Source organism: Mixophyes fleayi, chromosome 4 (assembly GCF_038048845.1).
Source record: "Mixophyes fleayi isolate aMixFle1 chromosome 4, aMixFle1.hap1, whole genome shotgun sequence".
Lineage (NCBI taxonomy): Eukaryota > Metazoa > Chordata > Amphibia > Anura > Limnodynastidae > Mixophyes > Mixophyes fleayi.
In genome coordinates, this window is record NC_134405.1 from 234,386,256 (window position 1) to 234,404,443 (window position 18,188).

An 18,188-nucleotide genomic window follows, 5' to 3' on the forward strand; every position below is an offset into this window, starting at 1 on the left:
GCGGTGCCTAGTAGCGAAGTCTTGGAAACAAGCTGAACCCCCCACTATGGCGGCCTTATGATCCTATATTTGGTTTATTGCCCAGATGGAACAGATTACATACCATCTACATGATAAGGATGATAAATTTCACCAGATTTGGGCTCCTTGGCTTTACTTATATTCCCTTAGCTCCTGCACCAACTCCTTCCTCCTAAAGAGAACTCCCTATGTTCATAGGTGGTCTGACTCTTGAAGCGGTCCCCCTTTCCAGAGTATCTGGGTAGTATTCTCCTTCAAAACTTTTATTAAAAAAAAAAAAAAAAAGGATTAATGGAAGAATGTTTTCTCTTTTTTCGGTGATGAAACTTACTGAATCTAAACTGATTTAATCAATGTTTCTGGCTTCCAGCTCCTTCCTGTATGTGAGACTTGGGAAGATACAGTTTGGGCACACTTCCGGGTGATGGTGGACAGTCTGGTTGAGCAGGAGATCAGAGCCTCATTTATTTTCTCAACCGAAGAAGAGGAGTTGCCTAAAGAGTATTTGGAAGCAAAGTAAGATGAGTTGTGTAGCAATGCCTGTCTAGCTGAGCAGTTAATATCCGCTACTTATTGCAATGTGTATAAAATAATAATCATGAATCCTGTTTTAACCTTCTTTTCCAGCTGGAATTTAGAGAGAGTATTTGAAGAGCTTCAGGCTACTGATAAAAAGGTGTGTAGTGTAATCCCATTGTACAGATGGAACACTTTTTTCTTTTAGACGACTGGAGCAAGTGAGCCAAGTTCAATCTTCCTTTGTTTCTACTGTTCTTACTTATACTTGCCCCACCACCTTTGAAATACAAAGGCAGGATCAGGGTTATGACAGCACAGTCCAGCAATGCCCCACTGGCAAGTGACTGAATGGTTAGCGCTGCAGTACTCCTCCCTCCTCTCTTTCATTTCGGTAAAAGAGCGAAAGGTGGAATCACTGCGCAATTTGACTGATGCTTAGTTGTGTTATTAATTAAAGGGATCGTGTGCCTCAAATCTGTTTTCATAGAGCATATCGTAACAAGCTATATTTTTCAGAGGGTGCTGGAAGAAAATAAAGAGCATTATCATATAATTCAGAAGTTTATAATACTTGGAAACGTAGATGGTAAGTGCCAGGATTGCTAGTATTTTGTTTTTGAAGGAGGGGTTGTGTGTTTTTTTGTTTTTTTTTTACATATATTATTATTATTAACATTATTATTATTAATATTATTATTTATTATAATTTTTTTTTTTTTTTTTTTTTTTTTACTGCTTCAGGTAATGTAACATTGTCATAGCCACTAGTGAATCAGAGAATTTCTTGCTATCGTGTAGGCAGTGTTCTGTAGCCCTGTTTCAGTGCTGGATCTTTTATTTCTAGGTTTAATGGAGGAGTTCAGTGAATGGTTATTAAAAAGGAAATCTCTGCTTCTTGGTCATTTACTGCGTTTCATGACCCACCTCATTCTATTTTTCCGAATGCTAGGAATGCAAACTAAGGTAACCCTTTTTACATAGAAACAATACAAAACAATATGTTGATTGTTGCACATTGTTGTTGTAATTGCATTCTCACATTTGGATGTCTCTTTATGCATTGGCATGTATGACAAACGCTCCCCTAAGGGATCACCCCGGCGCTAACTGTTAATAAAGTATTTTCCTCAAAAACAAAGAATAGTGCTAAATAGGTGATCCTGCAGCTTGAACACGGTTCACCAAACTGTAGAATCCAAAATAGAAGCAAAAGCAACAAGCGCTGGAGCACCTATAATGATAATTAATCCCTCTACATGGGGTACAATACACACAGAAGCCAATCCACAATTGAAATTTATTAATACATAATTGAAAACATCGAATAAAATCACCTATAGATATATAGTTGAGTAGAGACCTAAAATAACACTTAGTGGTATCTAGATACCGTAGAGAAATTAAATTCTCCTCATTTTTCTTCCAAAATAATTACAAGATGAGTCAGATTCCTGCACAATCTACGCAGTATTTTCATATAGAGTAGGTTCCTTAACATATGAAAATATCCTCACATAATAATGGTCATCAGGGTACATACAGAACCCAGGAAGAGATAATATCAATTGACTTAAAAAATGAATACATGCATGATTCAGAAAAATGGAATAAAAATAAAATATTGTAGAATATAAAAACCATATAAATAATCCAAAAATACCGATAGATCCTGAATGCTTGTAATGGAGGTAGACTTCGCCTGTATGTAGGCAACACTGTCATCTACACCTCCTTATTGTATGTTCATTTGTGGAACTTTTTTCCTTAAGACTGATCCTTAAATATTGCCACAGTAACCAGTTCTACCACATCCTGTGGACTTCGAAAGGAAAAGGTAAACTTACTCGACTTGAATCTACATTCTAGAGCATAATCGGGGTTCAGGACCTGGTATTGTCTATGAGTACAACAATGTGCACCCTTCAAATCGTCCAGGAGTCAATGTCCATAATAACAATAGGATATGCAAATATCCACTCTTTGAACTCTTCAGCATGGGGTAAGATCTATTCATGCTCATATCCTATTGTTATTATGGACATTGACTCCCGGACGTTTTGAAGGGCACACATTGTTGTACTCATAGACAATACCAGGTCCTGAACCCCGATTATGTTCTAGATTGTAGATTCAAGTCGAGCAAGTTTACCTTAAGCATTGGCATGCTGACTTAAGTCTACATGCTATTTTAGGCCATGTGGTGTGCTCAGTTTTCAGAACTTGTCAGTGCCAGTGTGATCATGTTTATACTATGCTACGGTGCGTGCAAAAGGAGCAGTTAATTATTGGGTTATTGGGGTGGACACATGTATGTTACATATAGGGGCATATTTAAATGTTGGCGTTATAGCCAAAAATCTCGCGGCGCGCGCACAATTACCGTCATTACGGTAATAGTGCGTGTAAATACCGGTATTATGGTATTTTTCTCGCTGGATTTCAGCTCGCGGCTCAGGGTGCAGCGAGCTGAAATCCAGCTTACTATTACCGTAATACCGGTAACAGTTTTAACGCCGCGGGGCTATTCAACAATTGAATATGCCCCATAAAGTGCTAATTTGCAAGTTAAAACCTACAACATACTACAATGGCCTGCACGCTTTTTTCAGTTGTCCTCACATGCTCAACACCAGTAATAACCAAGTCTTATACATTGGTATAACAAACCTCCAAACACAATGACATATATGTCCATATTTGTTTATTAGTGTCATGTGCAAGCTAATTTTTAGGCATAAATCTGCAAATATATGTTTGTGAATTACTTCCTAGAAATAGTGGGACATGGTTCTCTTAGAAGCTGTTAGATCAAGGGGTTTTGTGTATGTTAAACCACCCAGGGGGGCTGGTAGATAAGGGTAGCACCTTATGCCATTTATGGCAGGACGCAAATGTGAAAGCCTTTGAACAAATCTCTTGCAAGACAATGAAATCTCACACATGTTTGGGAGGCCCCAGACATGCCGACTGCAGAGACTGGGTTGTATGTAAATGACAGATTCAAGCTGAATAAGGTGGGGGGGGGGGCTGTGGGCCCTGTAGCTGGGTTTTAAAACTGTACTGAAAATGTAACCCCTGGTTCTTCGTCTGAGGGAGTTTAATTGAAGAGGTTCCATTTTTTCCTGCTCCTCCCGCCACCACAAACTTGATTCTAAGTGAGGTATCAATTCTGTGTTTTATCCTTTTTATTTTATAAGAAACAATTGCACTATATTTGTATGTCATTTTATTATCTTTTTATCTTAAGCATTGTGGATGTGTCTTCCATATTAAATTACACTTAATAAGTTCTAGTCTCTGTGTTCTTAAGAATTCACGCGACAGTTTGGTCCAGACGCTACCTAATTGAAACTGTGCAAACCTTGTGGTTTAAGTGAACTCTGATTAAAGTAAATTGTGTTGGATTAATGCTAGGGAGAACCGAAGGCTTCCTAAATAAGAGTGTCAGCTCTTATCCGAAAAAACCTTGGTGGTGGTAATTAGTATCGCAAAGCTAGTGTGTGGCATAGATAGGGAAGTATTTAATCATTTTAGACATACCAAGTGGTTGTTGTGTGGCTAACCCTGTGTCACACAAGCGTCACGCAGACTCAGGTGAGTGCTGTTCGTGACAAATTGGTGGCAAGCTTGTGGGATATATTTTTAAATTTTTTTTAAGAACTTAAGTGAATTAGGGTTGTGTGATCCCTGAGAGAGGAAATACAGACTAATTCACCAGAGACTGAACTCAATGCTTAAAACATTATAAGACATACAGCAATTGTTTCTTTCCCTCCCCTTCTCTTTTTTTTTTTCTTCTCTTTTTTTTATTTGGCATTAAACTGAGGAAATGGCTGCTGCATATAAACGTTTGACAAAGGAGGCGCTGATTTCAGATTGTGAGGATGCAGGAATTCCCACCAGTGGCAAAAGTAAGGAGCAATTGATTGAAGCTCTTGTACAGAGGGATGAACATCAACTCACAGTTGTGTCCGAGGAAGAGCATAGCCAGGACTCAGGAGCGGACCTGACTGTGGATATTCCTCAAAACCAGGGAAGGGTTAATTTCGGATGATTCTAATGGTTCATGTGTGGACACTGCTATGGACGTTTATATGCAAACCGCCCTGAAATATTTGGGCCCAGCGGACATTACAACTAAAATGCAACTTATACAGCAGTTCCAGGAGAAGGAAGCTGCTGACCGTCAGAAGAGAGAGAGACACGCTGCTATGGAGGCAGCAGAGAGGCGTGCTGCTATGGAGGCAGCAGAGAGGCGTGCTGCTATGGAGGCAGCAGAGAGGCGTGCTGCTATGGAGGCAGCAGAGAGGCACGCTGCTATGGAGGCAGCAGAGAGGCACGCTGCTATGGAGGCAGCAGAGAGGCGCGCTGCTATGGAGGCAGCGGAGCGCCAAGCAGAGCGACAGGCAGAAAGAGAATCTGCCGAGCGAGAGGCAGATAGGAGATATGAGCTGGAGCTTGCCAAGCTCAAACGCCAGCCAGAAGCCAAAGACACTGGTATTAGCAGACCCCGTCCTGAGAATTTCCCTGTATTAGAAAAAAACGGGGATGTAGATGCTTTTTTGCGAGGATTTGAAAAGACGTGCCGACAGTATGGACTGGCCAAAGATCATTGGGCACAATATCTAACCCCTGGTTTGCGAGGTAAAGCATTAGAGGCCTTTGCAGATCTTCCACCTGAGATGGACGGAAATTATGAGGCAATCAAAAGTGCCCTGTTGCAACGTTTTAACATCACCCCAGAGGCGCATAGGCAGAAATTCAGAGATTTAAAACGCAGTGCCTCTGACACATATTCAGGACTGGTGGCCCAGCTGTGTGCTTCCTTCAAACAGTGGGTTGGAGGGCTACAGATCACCACCTTTGATGCTCTGCAAGATTTGATGATCCAGGAGCAGTTTCTGACTTTGTGCCCAGCTGATGTGAAGGAATGGGTAGTGGATCGGGACCCTGCATCATCTGCGGAAGCAGCTAGACTGGCTGACAAGTACACTGTCACCCGGGCCCCTGCAGCTAAAAGAGGAACTTTTGTGCCAGGACATTCTGCCTGGAAAGGGGAGCGGCCCGGAGGAGCACCTTCACCTGCTGTTGTTTCTTCATCTTTTGGGAGGGTGGGGGCCAAGCTTGTTCAGGGAGACACCCGCCGTTGTTTTATTTGCAACAGGACAGGGCACCTCAATGCCGCCTGTCCAGACCGAAAGACATCTACAGCCTCCACTGTGGGACCACCTCCTCCCCGGTCTGCTCCAGCTGTCCTGTGTGTTGCGGGATCCCAAGTGAGCCGGAATGACAATCTGCAAACGGTCACTGTCGGTGACAAGGTAACTGTGGGGTTAAGAGACACGGGTGCTGATGTTACCCTGGTGCGTTCAGAGTTGGTGGGGTCATCGGATATAATTCCAGGGAAAACTATTGCTGTGCGCGGGGTGGGAGGAATACACCCTGCTGTGCCTATGGCCCGGGTCTATCTGGATTGGGGTGCTGGAAGAGGTCTAAGGGAAATCGGGGTATCGGACAATATTCCTACAAATGTTTTGCTTGGAACTGATTTAGGCAGGATGTTATCTCGTTATGTTGCTAGTAGTGATGTTGTGGACTCTGAACTTAACCATGTTTTTTCCCAGGTATCAGGATGTGACAGGGAAAATGTTTGTTCAGTTGTATCTGAAGTCTGTAAACTAGGATGTGAGAAGGAAAATGATTGCTCAATTGTATTCGACCTAGGTCAACTGTCTGTATCCAAGGAGTTAGGGGATGTAACTATTTCCTCAGTGTCAGTGGTAACACGTAGGCAAGCAGAGAAGGATAGGTCCTCACAATTAACTCCTGAGAGAGAGGTAGAACGTTCCTCTGACCCAGAAACTCCCCCTCTAACCCCCCTCCCTCCAGCACCTGCAGTTACAGACGCCTTACCTTTATCACCAGACACTGAGCAGCAAGTGAGAAGCCAGGCTTTTCAACAAGCACAGTACACTGACACTACACTGGAAACACTGAGGTGCCTAGCAGGCAGTCCTCCCACTGAGTCTGATAAAGAAAGAGTGTTTTGGGAACAGGGAAGGTTGTATAAGGAAAGTGTAGCCAGAGATGTACCTGAGGCGGGGGTGATGGAGAAACGGCTAGTGGTACCCCTTATGTATCGGGAAGGGTTACTCAGGGTAGCTCATGAGGTCCCGCTGGCAGGGCATTTAGGCATAAAGAAAACTAAGTCTCGCTTAAAGCAAAAGTTTTACTGGCCAGAAATGGGCAAAGATATTGCCAATTATTGTCGATCTTGTCATGCCTGTCAGATGGTGGGGAAGCGTGGTGATGTGGGACACGCCCCTCTAGTGCCCCTGCCAATAATAGCAGAACCCTTTGAGCGGGTAGCTGTGGACATTATAGGACCCCTTGCCATTCCCAGCAGCTCTGGAAAACAATTTATTCTCACTGTGGTGGACTATGCCACACGGTACCCCGAAGCGGTGGCCCTCTCCTCCATACGGGCTGACAAGGTGGCCGATGCCCTCATATCCATTTTCTCCAGGGTAGGATTCCCCAAGGAAATGTTAACTGATCAGGGCACACAGTTTATGTTTAATTTAATGCAAAGCCTTTGCAAAAAGATGCACGTGGAACACCTCATAGCCAGCCCCTACCACCCACAGACTAATGGCCTGTGTGAGCGTTTTAATGGTACTCTCAAACAGATGCTCAGAACCTCTGTGGAGTCCCAGGGGAGAGACTGGGAGAGGTTTCTGCCGCACCTCCTGTTTGCGTACAGGGAGGTGCCGCAGGAATCCACTGGCTTCTCCCCCTTTGAACTCCTGTATGGGCGCAGGGTGCGCGGTCCCTTAGATCTGATCAAAGAGGATTGGGAAGGGAAATTAATCACCCCCGAAACGTCCGTGGTCCACTATGTGGTGCAGTTCAGGGAGAGGATGCAATCCCTAATGGGGATGGTGCATAGTAATCTGAAGGCTGCCCAGACTAAGCAGAAGCAATGGTATGACCGCAGTGCTAGGGAGCGTATCTTTGAAGTGGGTCAGAAAGTTCTGGTATTGGTTCCTATGCGGCAGAATAAGTTACAGGCTGCTTGGGAGGGCCCCTTCTTGATAGTTCAACGCATCAATGATGTCAATTATGTGGTAGCCAGGGATGAGGGACGGAAGAGGCACAAGGTATATCATGTGAACATGATCAAGGCCTACCACGAAAGGGGGGTCTCTGTATTAGCTGTATGTAGCTTACCTGAAGAGGACCAGGAGCCAGACCCCTTGTTAGACTTAGTAGCCTCTGCCAAGAGTGGGAGATCATTAGAGACCACCCAGCGTAGTGAGAGCTTGACAGAAGTACAGATAGATCAGCTGTTTGTGACATTGAAGCCCTATCAGAATCATTTTACAGGGAAGCCAGGACAAACACATCTAGTTGTTCATCATGTAAACACAGGCGATCAGCCTCCCCTCAGACAGACAGCTTATCGAGTTTCCCTGGAAGTACAGACAGATATGAAAAGGTAGATTGAAGAAATGTTGGAGTTAGGGGTAATTAGAAAGTCCCACAGCTCCTGGGCTGCACCAGTAGTGCTGATCCCCAAAAAATGTGGTGGAACCCGGTTCTGTGTGGATTATAGAAGGTTAAATGAGGCTACTGTGTTTGATGCCTATCCCATGCCCAGGATAGATGAATTGCTAGAACGGTTAGCCCATGCTCGCTATATAACCATTATGGATCTGATTAGGGGTTATTGGCAGATTCCTCTGACGCCTGAGGCTCAGGAGCGGTCCGCATTTATCACCCCGTTTTGGTCTGTATGAGTTCCTGGTCATGCCCTTTAGGATGAAAAATGCCCCTGCCTCCTTCCAGCGACTTGTTGATAGCCTGCTAGAGGGCCAAGAGAGGTATGCGGTAGCCTACCTAGATGACATTGCTGTGTTTAGTCAGACTGGGAAGAACATTTGATCCACTTGAGCAGTGTGCTAGCTAAAATAGCGGGGGCGGGTTTAACAATAAAACCTGAGAAATGTCAGATTGGTATGAATGAGGTGCAGTACTTGGGGCACCGAGTAGGAGGAGGTACCCTGCGTCCTGAGCCAACTAAGGTAGATGCTATTGCTGCATGGCCCACCCCTAAGACCAAGAAACAGGTTATGTCCTTTTTGGGGACCGCTGGATATTACCGAAAATTCGTGCCCCAATATAGCTCCTTAGCTAAGCCCCTAACTGACCTTACAAAAAAGAGGTTGCCCCAAGTGGTGACTTGGACCCCAGACTGTGAAGAGGCATTCACCGCATTGAAGTCTGCACTTACCCAATCCCCAGTATTGCAGGCTCCTGATTTTGACCGGAGGTTTACAGTGCAAACGGATGCCTCCAACTATGGGCTGGGAGCTGTACTCAGCCAAGTGAATCAACAAGGGGAAGAGCACCCCATCCTATACCTTAGTTGGAAGCTGCTTCCCAGGGAGGTGGCCTACGCCGTTGTGGAAAAAGAGTGTTTAGCTATAGTGTGGGCCTTGCAAAAGTTGCAGTCCTACCTGTATGGACGGGACTTTACGGTAATCACAGATCACAACCCTCTCAGCTGGTTGCACAGGGTGGCTGGGGACAATGGGAAGTTGCTCCAGTGGAGTTTGACCCTCCAGCAATACACTTTCACTGTTCAGCACCGAAAAGGGAGCCACCATGGTAATGCAGATGGATTATCCCGTCAGAACGAAAGCCTTGTGTCAGGTGAGCAGGGAAAATCGTCTTGTAGGTAACAATTTCTCTGCCACCCTCTAGAACGGGGAGGTGTCATGTGCAAGCTAATTTTTAGGCATAAATCTGCAAATATATGTTTGTGAATTACTTCCTAGAAATAGTGGGACATGGTTCTCTTAGAAGCTGTTAGATCAAGGGGTTTTGTGTATGTTAAACCACCCAGGGGGGCTGGTAGATAAGGGTAGCACCTTATGCCATTTATGGCAGGACGCAAATGTGAAAGCCTTTGAACAAATCTCTTGCAAGACAATGAAATCTCACACATGTTTGGGAGGCCCCAGACATGCCGACTGCAGAGACTGGGTTGTATGTAAATGACAGATTCAAGCTGAATAAGGTGGGGGGGGGGGGCTGTGGGCCCTGTAGCTGGGTTTTAAAACTGTACTGAAAATGTAACCCCTGGTTCTTCGTCTGAGGGAGTTTAATTGAAGAGGTTCCATTTTTTCCTGCTCCTCCCGGCACCACAAACTTGATTCTAAGTGAGGTATCAATTCTGTGTTTTATCCTTTTTATTTTATAAGAAACAATTGCACTATATTTGTATGTCATTTTATTATCTTTTTATCTTAAGCATTGCGGATGTGTCTTCCATATTAAATTACACTTAATAAGTTCTAGTCTCTGTGTTCTTATGAATTCACGCGACAGTTTGGTCCAGACGCTACCTAATTGAAACTGTGCAAACCTTGTGGTTTAAGTGAACTCTGATTAAAGTAAATTGTGTTGGATTAATGCTAGGGAGAACCGAAGGCTTCCTAAATAAGAGTGTCAGCTCTTATCCGAAAAAACCTTGGTGGTGGTAATTAGTATCGCAAAGCTAGTGTGTGGCATAGATAGGGAAGTATTTAATCATTTTAGACATACCAAGTGGTTGTTGTGTGGCTAACCCTGTGTCACATAAGCGTCACGCAGACTCAGGTGAGTGCTGTTCGTGACAATTAGGAACATTTATTTTTATGTGTCCTTACCATATCCATATTTGTTATTTTATGTTTAGGAAGAAGTATCTGTGGAAGTATTAAAAACTTACATTCAGGTGAGATTTTGTTTGCTATTTTACGAGTGTTTATTGCTTCTTTCATTTGCATTATACTATTCTGACCATACATTTGTACTTGCAAACTGTTAGTTTTATGGCTTTAAATATAGATCAGTATCAGCTGTGTAATCGGTGGTACACAAAATGTGAGGTTAATACATTTTTCTCTTTTATGGATTTGGTATCACTGAACAGCAGCTAGGACTTTCTTTGTAATCTCTCTTGCTCCATCCAAGGCTTGGACCAGTGATTAATGGTCTTGCGGTGCAAGGAAAAATGACTGGCATATGAGATTTGAAAAAAGTCATAGTAATAAGTTGCAGCATTTCAATGTAGCAATATTTAGATCAGAAATCTGTAAAAATGAGGCACTTTGTCACCCATGTCATTGTTGAGCATTGTGTCTTGCATTAAAGAAAACCACAGCTATGGCATGCCCATCAATCAACCTCACTTGTCAAATAGATTTCTGTCCTGCTTGGTCTGTGAGAATTTTGAGTGCATTTAGTTAGGCACATAACAAAAATATGATGTATTATTTAAGCATGCATTGCATGTAACACACAACAAGCTTATTATTTGGTCTTGCTTTTTTTCTTTATACTTCAGAGACTTGTGAAAGAGAAGCACATTACTTTAATTGCTTTCTATGTGAGTCACCTGCCACAAAATCTGGGTATCTCTCAGTATGCTGAATTTCTGGAGAACGTGACTGAAGCGGAACAGCGGCATCAATGTCTAGAGCTCGCTAAGGAAGCAGGTTGTTACAATATATTCCATAACACAAAATAGTGACCTGGCGCTAAAACAGTATCTTCACACCTAATATGTATCGCTGTATATGGGATAATGCCAAATCCCCTGATTGAAAAAATAACTATGCATTCCATAAGGTGTATATCAATTGATTTAGAGAGATAACAATAGATAAATAATTAAAAATATCTTAGGCAAAAATTTAAATTTCAACCCTTTAATCATAAAAACACAAATAATGAACCTTGATATGGGATAGAGTAATCCACATCGGAGCCTATCCGATATCAAAGTTCATTATTTGTGTTTTTATGATTAAAGGGTTGAAATTTTCATTTTTGCCTTGGATATTTTTAATTATTTATCAATTGATACACACTATATGGAATCCCCTCTCAGCGCTGTACAATATATTCCATCACATAAATATTTAGCAAAAAAATGTTTTTAACAATTAGTACAATGGTGGTGTAGGTAAGTCTTCCCAAGAACGTTGTGAGAGAATACTAATTTTATCTGCTCTATATTATGTTGCTGTTTTTGCTTTTCCTGCTAACACATGTTTTTATTTGAAGGTTTGGATGTTGCAGCAATAACCAAGACTGTGGTTGAAAACACACGAAAAAAAGATGGTGGTGAATTTGCCCCTCATGACTTTGCACCAGCTGTGGATTCTGGCATTACCGAGGTAAAGGATATGAGACGCAACCTAGAGGTTATCGGCTGGCAAAGCATGGTGGGGCTTGTACAGTCATGGCCACAAGTTTTGTGAATGATACAAATGTTGGTTTTCACAATGTTTGCTGCTTCAGTGTTTTTAGACCTTTTTTTTTGTGTTAAAGGCTTTTATTGACAATTACATTAAGTTTATGCAAAGAGTCAATATTTGCAGTGTTGACCCTTCTTTTTGAAGACCTGCAATTCGCCCTGGCATGCTGTCAATCAACTGCTAGGCCACACACTAACTCAGTGGTTCCCAAACTTTTTCAGTTCGCGGCACCCTTAGAGTCTCCAAATTTTTTCAAGGCACCCCTCCAAAATAATTACTGAGCAGTCCTGTTTTAGAAGTAGTTGGGTCAAAAAATTGTAATAAGTATTTAGGTCACGACAGAAATACTTATTTAGTTGTATGCAAAAATGCCCCTCTGCATCCAGGCACTCTGCCCCCTCTGCATCCAGGCACTCTGCCCCCTCTGCATCCAGGCACTCTGCCCCCTCTGCATCCAGGCACTCTGCCCCCTCTGCATCCAGGCACTCTGCCCCCTCTGCATCCAGGCACTCTGCCCCCTCTGCATCCAGGCACTCTGCCCCCTCCTCTGCCCTCTCTCACGCTGTCCCCCTCCTCTGCCCTCTCTCACGCTGTCCCCCTCCTCTGCCCTCTCTCACGCTGTTCCCCTCCTCTGCCCTCTCTCACGCTGTCCCCCTCCTCTGCCCTCTCTCACGCTGTCCCCCTCCTCTGCCCTCTCTCACGCTGTCCCCCTCCTCTGCCCTCTCTCACGCTGTCCCCCTCCTCTGCCCTCTCTCACGCTGTCCCCCTCCTCTGCCCTCTCTCACGCTGTCCCCCTCCTCTGCCCTCTCTCACGCTGTCCCCCTCCTCTGCCCTCTCTCACGCTGTCCCCCTCCTCTGCCCTCTCTCACGCTGTCCCCCTCCTCTGCCCTCTCTCACGCTGTCCCCCTCCTCTGCCCTCTCTCACGCTGTCTCCCTCCTCTGCCCTCTCTCACGCTGTCCCCCTCCTCTGCCCTCTCTCACGCTGTCCCCCTCCTCTGCCCTCTCTCACGCTGTCCCCCTCCTCTGCCCTCTCTCACGCTGTCCCCCTCCTCTGCCCTCTCTCACGCTGTCCCCCTCCTCTGCCCTCTCTCACGCTGTCCCCCTCCTCTGCCCTCTCTCACGCTGTCCCCCTCCTCTGCCCTCTCTCACGCTGTCCCCCTCCTCTGCCTTCTGTCCCCCTCCTCTGCCTTCTGTCCCCCTCCTCTGCCCCCCTCCTCTGCCCCCCTCCTCTGCCCCCCTCCTCTGCCCCCCTCCTCTGCCCCCCTCCTCTGCCATCATTCTGTCCCCCTCCTCTGCCATCATTCTGTCCCCCTCCTCTGCCATCATTCTGTCCCCCTCCTCTGCCATCATTCTGTCCCCCTCCTCTGCCATCATTCTGTCCCCCTCCTCTGCCATCATTCTGTCCCCCTCCTCTGCCATCATTCTGTCCCCCTCCTCTGCCATCATTCTGTCCCCCTCCTCTGCCATCATTCTGTCCCCCTCCTCTGCCATCATTCTGTCCCCCTCCTTTGCCATCATTCTGTCCCCCTCCTCTGCCATCATTCTGTCCCCCTCCTCTGCCATCATTCTGTCCCCCTCCTCTGCCATCATTCTGTCCCCCTCCTCCTCTGCCATCATTCTGTCCCCCTCCTCCTCTGCCATCATTCTGTCCCCCTCCTCCTCTGCCATCATTCTGTCCCCCTCCTCCTCTGCCATCATTCTGTCCCCCTCCTCCTCTGCCATCATTCTGTCCCCCTCCTCCTCTGCCATCATTCTGTCCCCCTCCTCCTCTGCCATCATTCTGTCCCCCTCCTCCTCTGCCATCATTCTGTCCCCCTTCTCTGCCATCATTCTGTCCCCCTCCTCTGCCATCATTCTGTCCCCCTCCTCTGCCATCATTCTGTCTCCCTCCTCTGCCATCATTCTGTCCCCCTCCTCTGCCATCATTCTGTCCCCCTCCTCTGCCATCATTCTGTCCCAATCCTCTGCCATCATTCTGTCCCAATCCTCTGCTACGATCCCTCTCAAACTCTTCCCCGCGCCAGGCGCCAGCCACAGAAAGAAAACAGGAACTTACCAATCTGCCGGGCGCCGGGACCCAGCAGCCTCCTCTCTCCCGCAGCTGTCACTGACGTCGATATTCAGTGACAGCTGCGGGAGATAGGAGGCTGCTGGGTCCCGGCACCCGGCTGATTGGTAAGTTCCTGTTTTCTTTCTTTTTTCTAGGTCTGGCCCGCGGCACCCCTGGGAGCCGCCGCGCACAGTTTGGGAACCGCCGCACTAACTGATTGTTGCCTAATCTATGTTTGGACTTTGTCAGAATTTGTGGATTTTTGTTTGTCCACCGCCTCTTGAGGATTGACCACAAGTTCTCAATGGGATTAAGGTCTGGGGAGTTTGACCCAAATTTTGATGTTTTGATCCCCAAGCCACTTAGTTATCACTTTGCCTTTCACTTGCCTTATGGCAAGGTACTCCATCGTGCTGGAAAAGGCATTGTTTGTCACCAAACTGTTGGATGGTTGGGATAAGTTGCTCTTAGAGAATGTTTTGGTACCGTTCTTTTATTCATGGCTGTGTTCTTAGGCAAAATTGTGAGTGAGCCTACTCCCTTGGCTGAGAAGCAACCCCACACATGAATGGTCTCAGGATGCTTTACTGTGTGGCAGGACACAGGACTGATGGTAGCGCTCACCTTTCCTCTTCCGGACAAATGTTTTTCCAGATGCCCCAAACAATCTGAAAGGGGATTCATCAGAGAAAATGACTTTACCCCAGTCCTCAGCAGTCCAATCCCTGTACCATTTGCAGAATATCAGTCTGTCCCTGATGTTTTCCTTGAAGAGAAGTGGCTTCTTTGCTGGCCTTTTTAACACCAGGCCATCCTCCAAAAGTCTTTGCCTCACTGTGCATGCAGATGCACTCACACCTGCCTGCTGCCATTCCTGAGCAAGCTCTGCACTGGTGGTGCCCCGATCCCGCAGCTGAATCAACTTTAGGAGACGTCCTGGCGCTCGCTGGACGTTCTTTTGTGCCCTGAAGCCACCTTTTCAACTATTGAACCTCTCTCCGTTCTTGATGATACGATAAATGGTTGATTTAGGCGCAATCTTACTAGCAGCAATATCCTTGCCTGTGAAGCCCTTTTTGTGCAAAGAAATGATGACTGCACGTGTTTCCTTGCAGTTAACCATGGTTAACAGAGGAAGAACAATGATTTCAAGCCCCACTCTCCTTTTAAAGCTTCCAGTCTGTTCTTCTAACTCGATCAACCTGACAAAGTGTTCTCCAGCCTTGTCCATGTCAGCACCCACCTGTGTTAACGAGAGAATCACTGACCTGATGTCAGCTGGTCCGGTCCTTTTGTGGCAGGGCTGAAATGCAGTGGAAATGTTGTTTTTAAGATAAAGTTCATGGTCATGGCAGAGAGGGACTTTGAAATGAATTGCAATTAATCCGATCACTCTTCATGACATTCTGGAGTATATGCAAATTGTCGTCATAAAAGCTGAGGCAGCAGACTTTGTGAAAAATATTTGTCTCATTCTCAAAACTATATATATATATATATATATATATATATATATATATATATATATATATATATATATATACTGCATCCTGTTGTAATTTCTCCAAACCCCTTCAGATACTTAGCATAGCAATGTGCAGCATTAATATTGTATATCCAAGAGGACGCTTTCCAGTGTTCATTGTTGTGGTAAAACCAGGTCTGACTGAGTCTGACTAGTTTCAAGTCCCCAAAAGGAATATTTACCAGGTCCAAAAACTTTGGCTCATGCCACAATCACCATTTTTCATTTTGTCAGATTCCTCAAAATTAGTTTGGCATTTAAATTTTTATAAATATCATGTTTAAGATTGTACCATGTGGAGGTTGTTAGTGACTTCACTTACAGGCCTAGTGTAATGTGACCAGGGTATCTACAATTTAGCTTACACCTGTACACTAGTGCTCCAAGACAGCGTTATAATAGATAGTATGGACAATTAATTTAGGATTTCCCTGTCTATTTTCCAGAATATATATCTCTAGATTAGGAAAATAAAATTTCTATGATATATAATCAGCGCACCCATCACTGAACCTAATGTTCCTGATAACAGGAGGACCGTGCGAGGATTGACGTGATAGACTGGCTGGTGTTTGACCCTGCACAGAGGGCTGAGGCTCTAAAGCAGAGCAATGCCATAATGAGGACATTCCTGGGTATGGTTTGCTATGTATTTCTCTTTTTTTTTTTTTTTCAAATTGGTAACAGCGTTGTGTGTATTGCTTAAAATACTATTTGATTAAAGAAAAAAAGTATATTCACACCAAGTATCCATTTTCAACTCTGTTTTGGCAGCGTCTACTTTTACACATCTCACCAAGAAATACTAGCACTTATTATGTCAGTGTCTATTGTCACCAATAAAGATTGTCTGATGTGATCAGTGTGGTTCCCATGCAGAAAAGAGATTTAATAGCAATAAGCAGCAAAATACAGTAATAATGTTACAAAGTATAACCGATACATACGCAGCGCACACTGGATTTAGGAACAGTTATCAAAGCTAAAGTCTGTGTTAGCGTAGAGACCGTTCCAATACAAGAGGCCAGTTTATATTCAGTTTGGCTTGACAAAAACAGTGAAAATATCACATTTATACACAGATAACACTTAAGAAATTTCTTCATTCATCCATGGTTTATGATGTTTCAGTAGAATGCAGGTTTATCAGTCTGTTCAATCAATCCTTTTTCCAACTCACTCCAATTGTTGCATATGTGTCTTCCTGCTGAAAAACTAGTTTAAACTGACCCATTAACAGTGCTTTTGAATATTAATCTCATACTGTTCATAACTAGTGATCGCTATGTGCGATCGCTTCTCCGTTAATCCCGTATTCCTGCTGGTAAAATGTGGATTAATATGATACCAAACTCCATACATTTCTGAGGACCTGAATCATAAATACCTTTACTGTAGTTTTATCTTTTGTATAAATAATCTCTTAAGTTCTTATGAATAAATGAATGTGGGTTGGAACTTTATTAAATGTGACCTATTTACAAATGTAGGTGGATATGTAAGTGTATGTGCTGTTTACCTGTGCAATTGCGTAACTAACCCCGGTATGATGCAGCATACTAATCACAATCGCACAGTAAACCAATATTACTATATACTATTTTATTTTTAATTACTTTCCTAGAAATGCCTTACATTGTAATGAGATTCTACAGTGTGTTAAGGCTACCCAAGGTTTACTACAAAGTTCAAAGAAATTCAAATGTAATATGTGGAGAGCCTCAGACCCCATGACTAACTTGGATAAATACAATACAGTCAAAGTGTAGATAGTTGCTATCATTACATAAGTAATGTTGTATATTAGTGTTTTTAAACCATATATATTACCATTTGAGCATAGAAGACATCTTTGTATTTTTAACTGTGTAGAATCGAAAAAACATGAAGCTGCAAAAGAAGTTTTTGCCAAAATCCCCCAGGATTCAATAGCCGAAATCTACAGTCAGTGGGAGGAGCAGGGTATGGACAGCGCACTGCCGGCAGAGGATGACAATGCTATACGGGAGCATCTGTGTATAAGAGCTTACTTGGTGAGCATGCAAATAAACTGTATCAATGTATAGTAATATAATCAATATAGTTTCTTCTCCCTTTATTGAAAAGAAAAGGGGATCATGTACTAACAATGTTCATTTCCATAAAAAACATAAAATATGTCCTCTGGTAACTGACCGGAACAATAACAGTCTTTGTAACGGATGCATTTGTCTTATATAGGAAGCACACGAAGCATTCAGTGAGTGGTTCCAACACATGAATTCTCCTCCTCAGAAACCAGCATTGGTTGAAAATGCATCCTTCACCGAGAAAGTGGCTTATGAACATAAAGAAAAGAAATATGAGGCAAGTGTTTTTTTCTGCCTTTTGGTTTTGGTAAAATTAACTACAGAATACAAATCCATGCCTCCCCACCCCCATTCCCTCTATTTACCTGTACATTCCTTTCTTGGCGCTCCATTGTGTGTGCTTTATCTTCCTAGGAATAGCCATCCTGATCCATAGATTTGTCATGAATAAATGGTCAACCACACCAGTGTTGTTTTTCAGTTTGGGCAGCAACTTCTTATCAAAAATAATAGAGGTCCACTAATTTAATGGTGAAATTCTGGGAGTACAATGGAAAAAATAAGATTTTTACTCACTGTAAAATCCATTTCTCTGACTCCATTGGGGGACACTGCGAGACATTGGGGGTATAGTAGGTGGGCTAGGAGTTTTGGCACTTATCAACTTGTTGGTTTTCATACTCCTCCCCTACTAT

The 18,188-nt window shown here is 44.0% G+C and overlaps 2 protein-coding genes across 2 annotated transcripts in view; both read left to right on the forward strand.

Annotated features, from left to right (window-relative positions):
* The window catches only part of NUP107 (nucleoporin 107), a 65,221-nt gene extending 47,277 nt beyond the window's left edge, over window positions 1–17,944 (forward strand). The window contains exons 16-25 of the mRNA XM_075209498.1: window positions 392–537; window positions 649–697; window positions 1,057–1,126; window positions 1,385–1,503; window positions 10,283–10,321; window positions 10,934–11,084; window positions 11,656–11,768; window positions 15,957–16,059; window positions 17,297–17,457; window positions 17,645–17,944. Coding sequence (XP_075065599.1) covers window positions 392–537; window positions 649–697; window positions 1,057–1,126; window positions 1,385–1,503; window positions 10,283–10,321; window positions 10,934–11,084; window positions 11,656–11,768; window positions 15,957–16,059; window positions 17,297–17,457; window positions 17,645–17,929 — 1,236 coding nt within the window. The 3' untranslated portion in view covers window positions 17,930–17,944. The remainder of the gene's footprint in view (window positions 1–391; window positions 538–648; window positions 698–1,056; window positions 1,127–1,384; window positions 1,504–10,282; window positions 10,322–10,933; window positions 11,085–11,655; window positions 11,769–15,956; window positions 16,060–17,296; window positions 17,458–17,644) is intronic.
* Window positions 2,736–8,484, forward strand: LOC142149575 (uncharacterized). Its single transcript, XM_075204900.1, has 4 exons — window positions 2,736–2,799; window positions 5,077–6,313; window positions 7,361–7,525; window positions 8,361–8,484. Exons 1-4 carry the CDS (start codon window positions 2,736–2,738, stop codon window positions 8,482–8,484), a joined length of 1,590 nt encoding a protein of 529 aa, XP_075061001.1.
* Window positions 17,945–18,188: the final 244 nt, after the last annotated feature.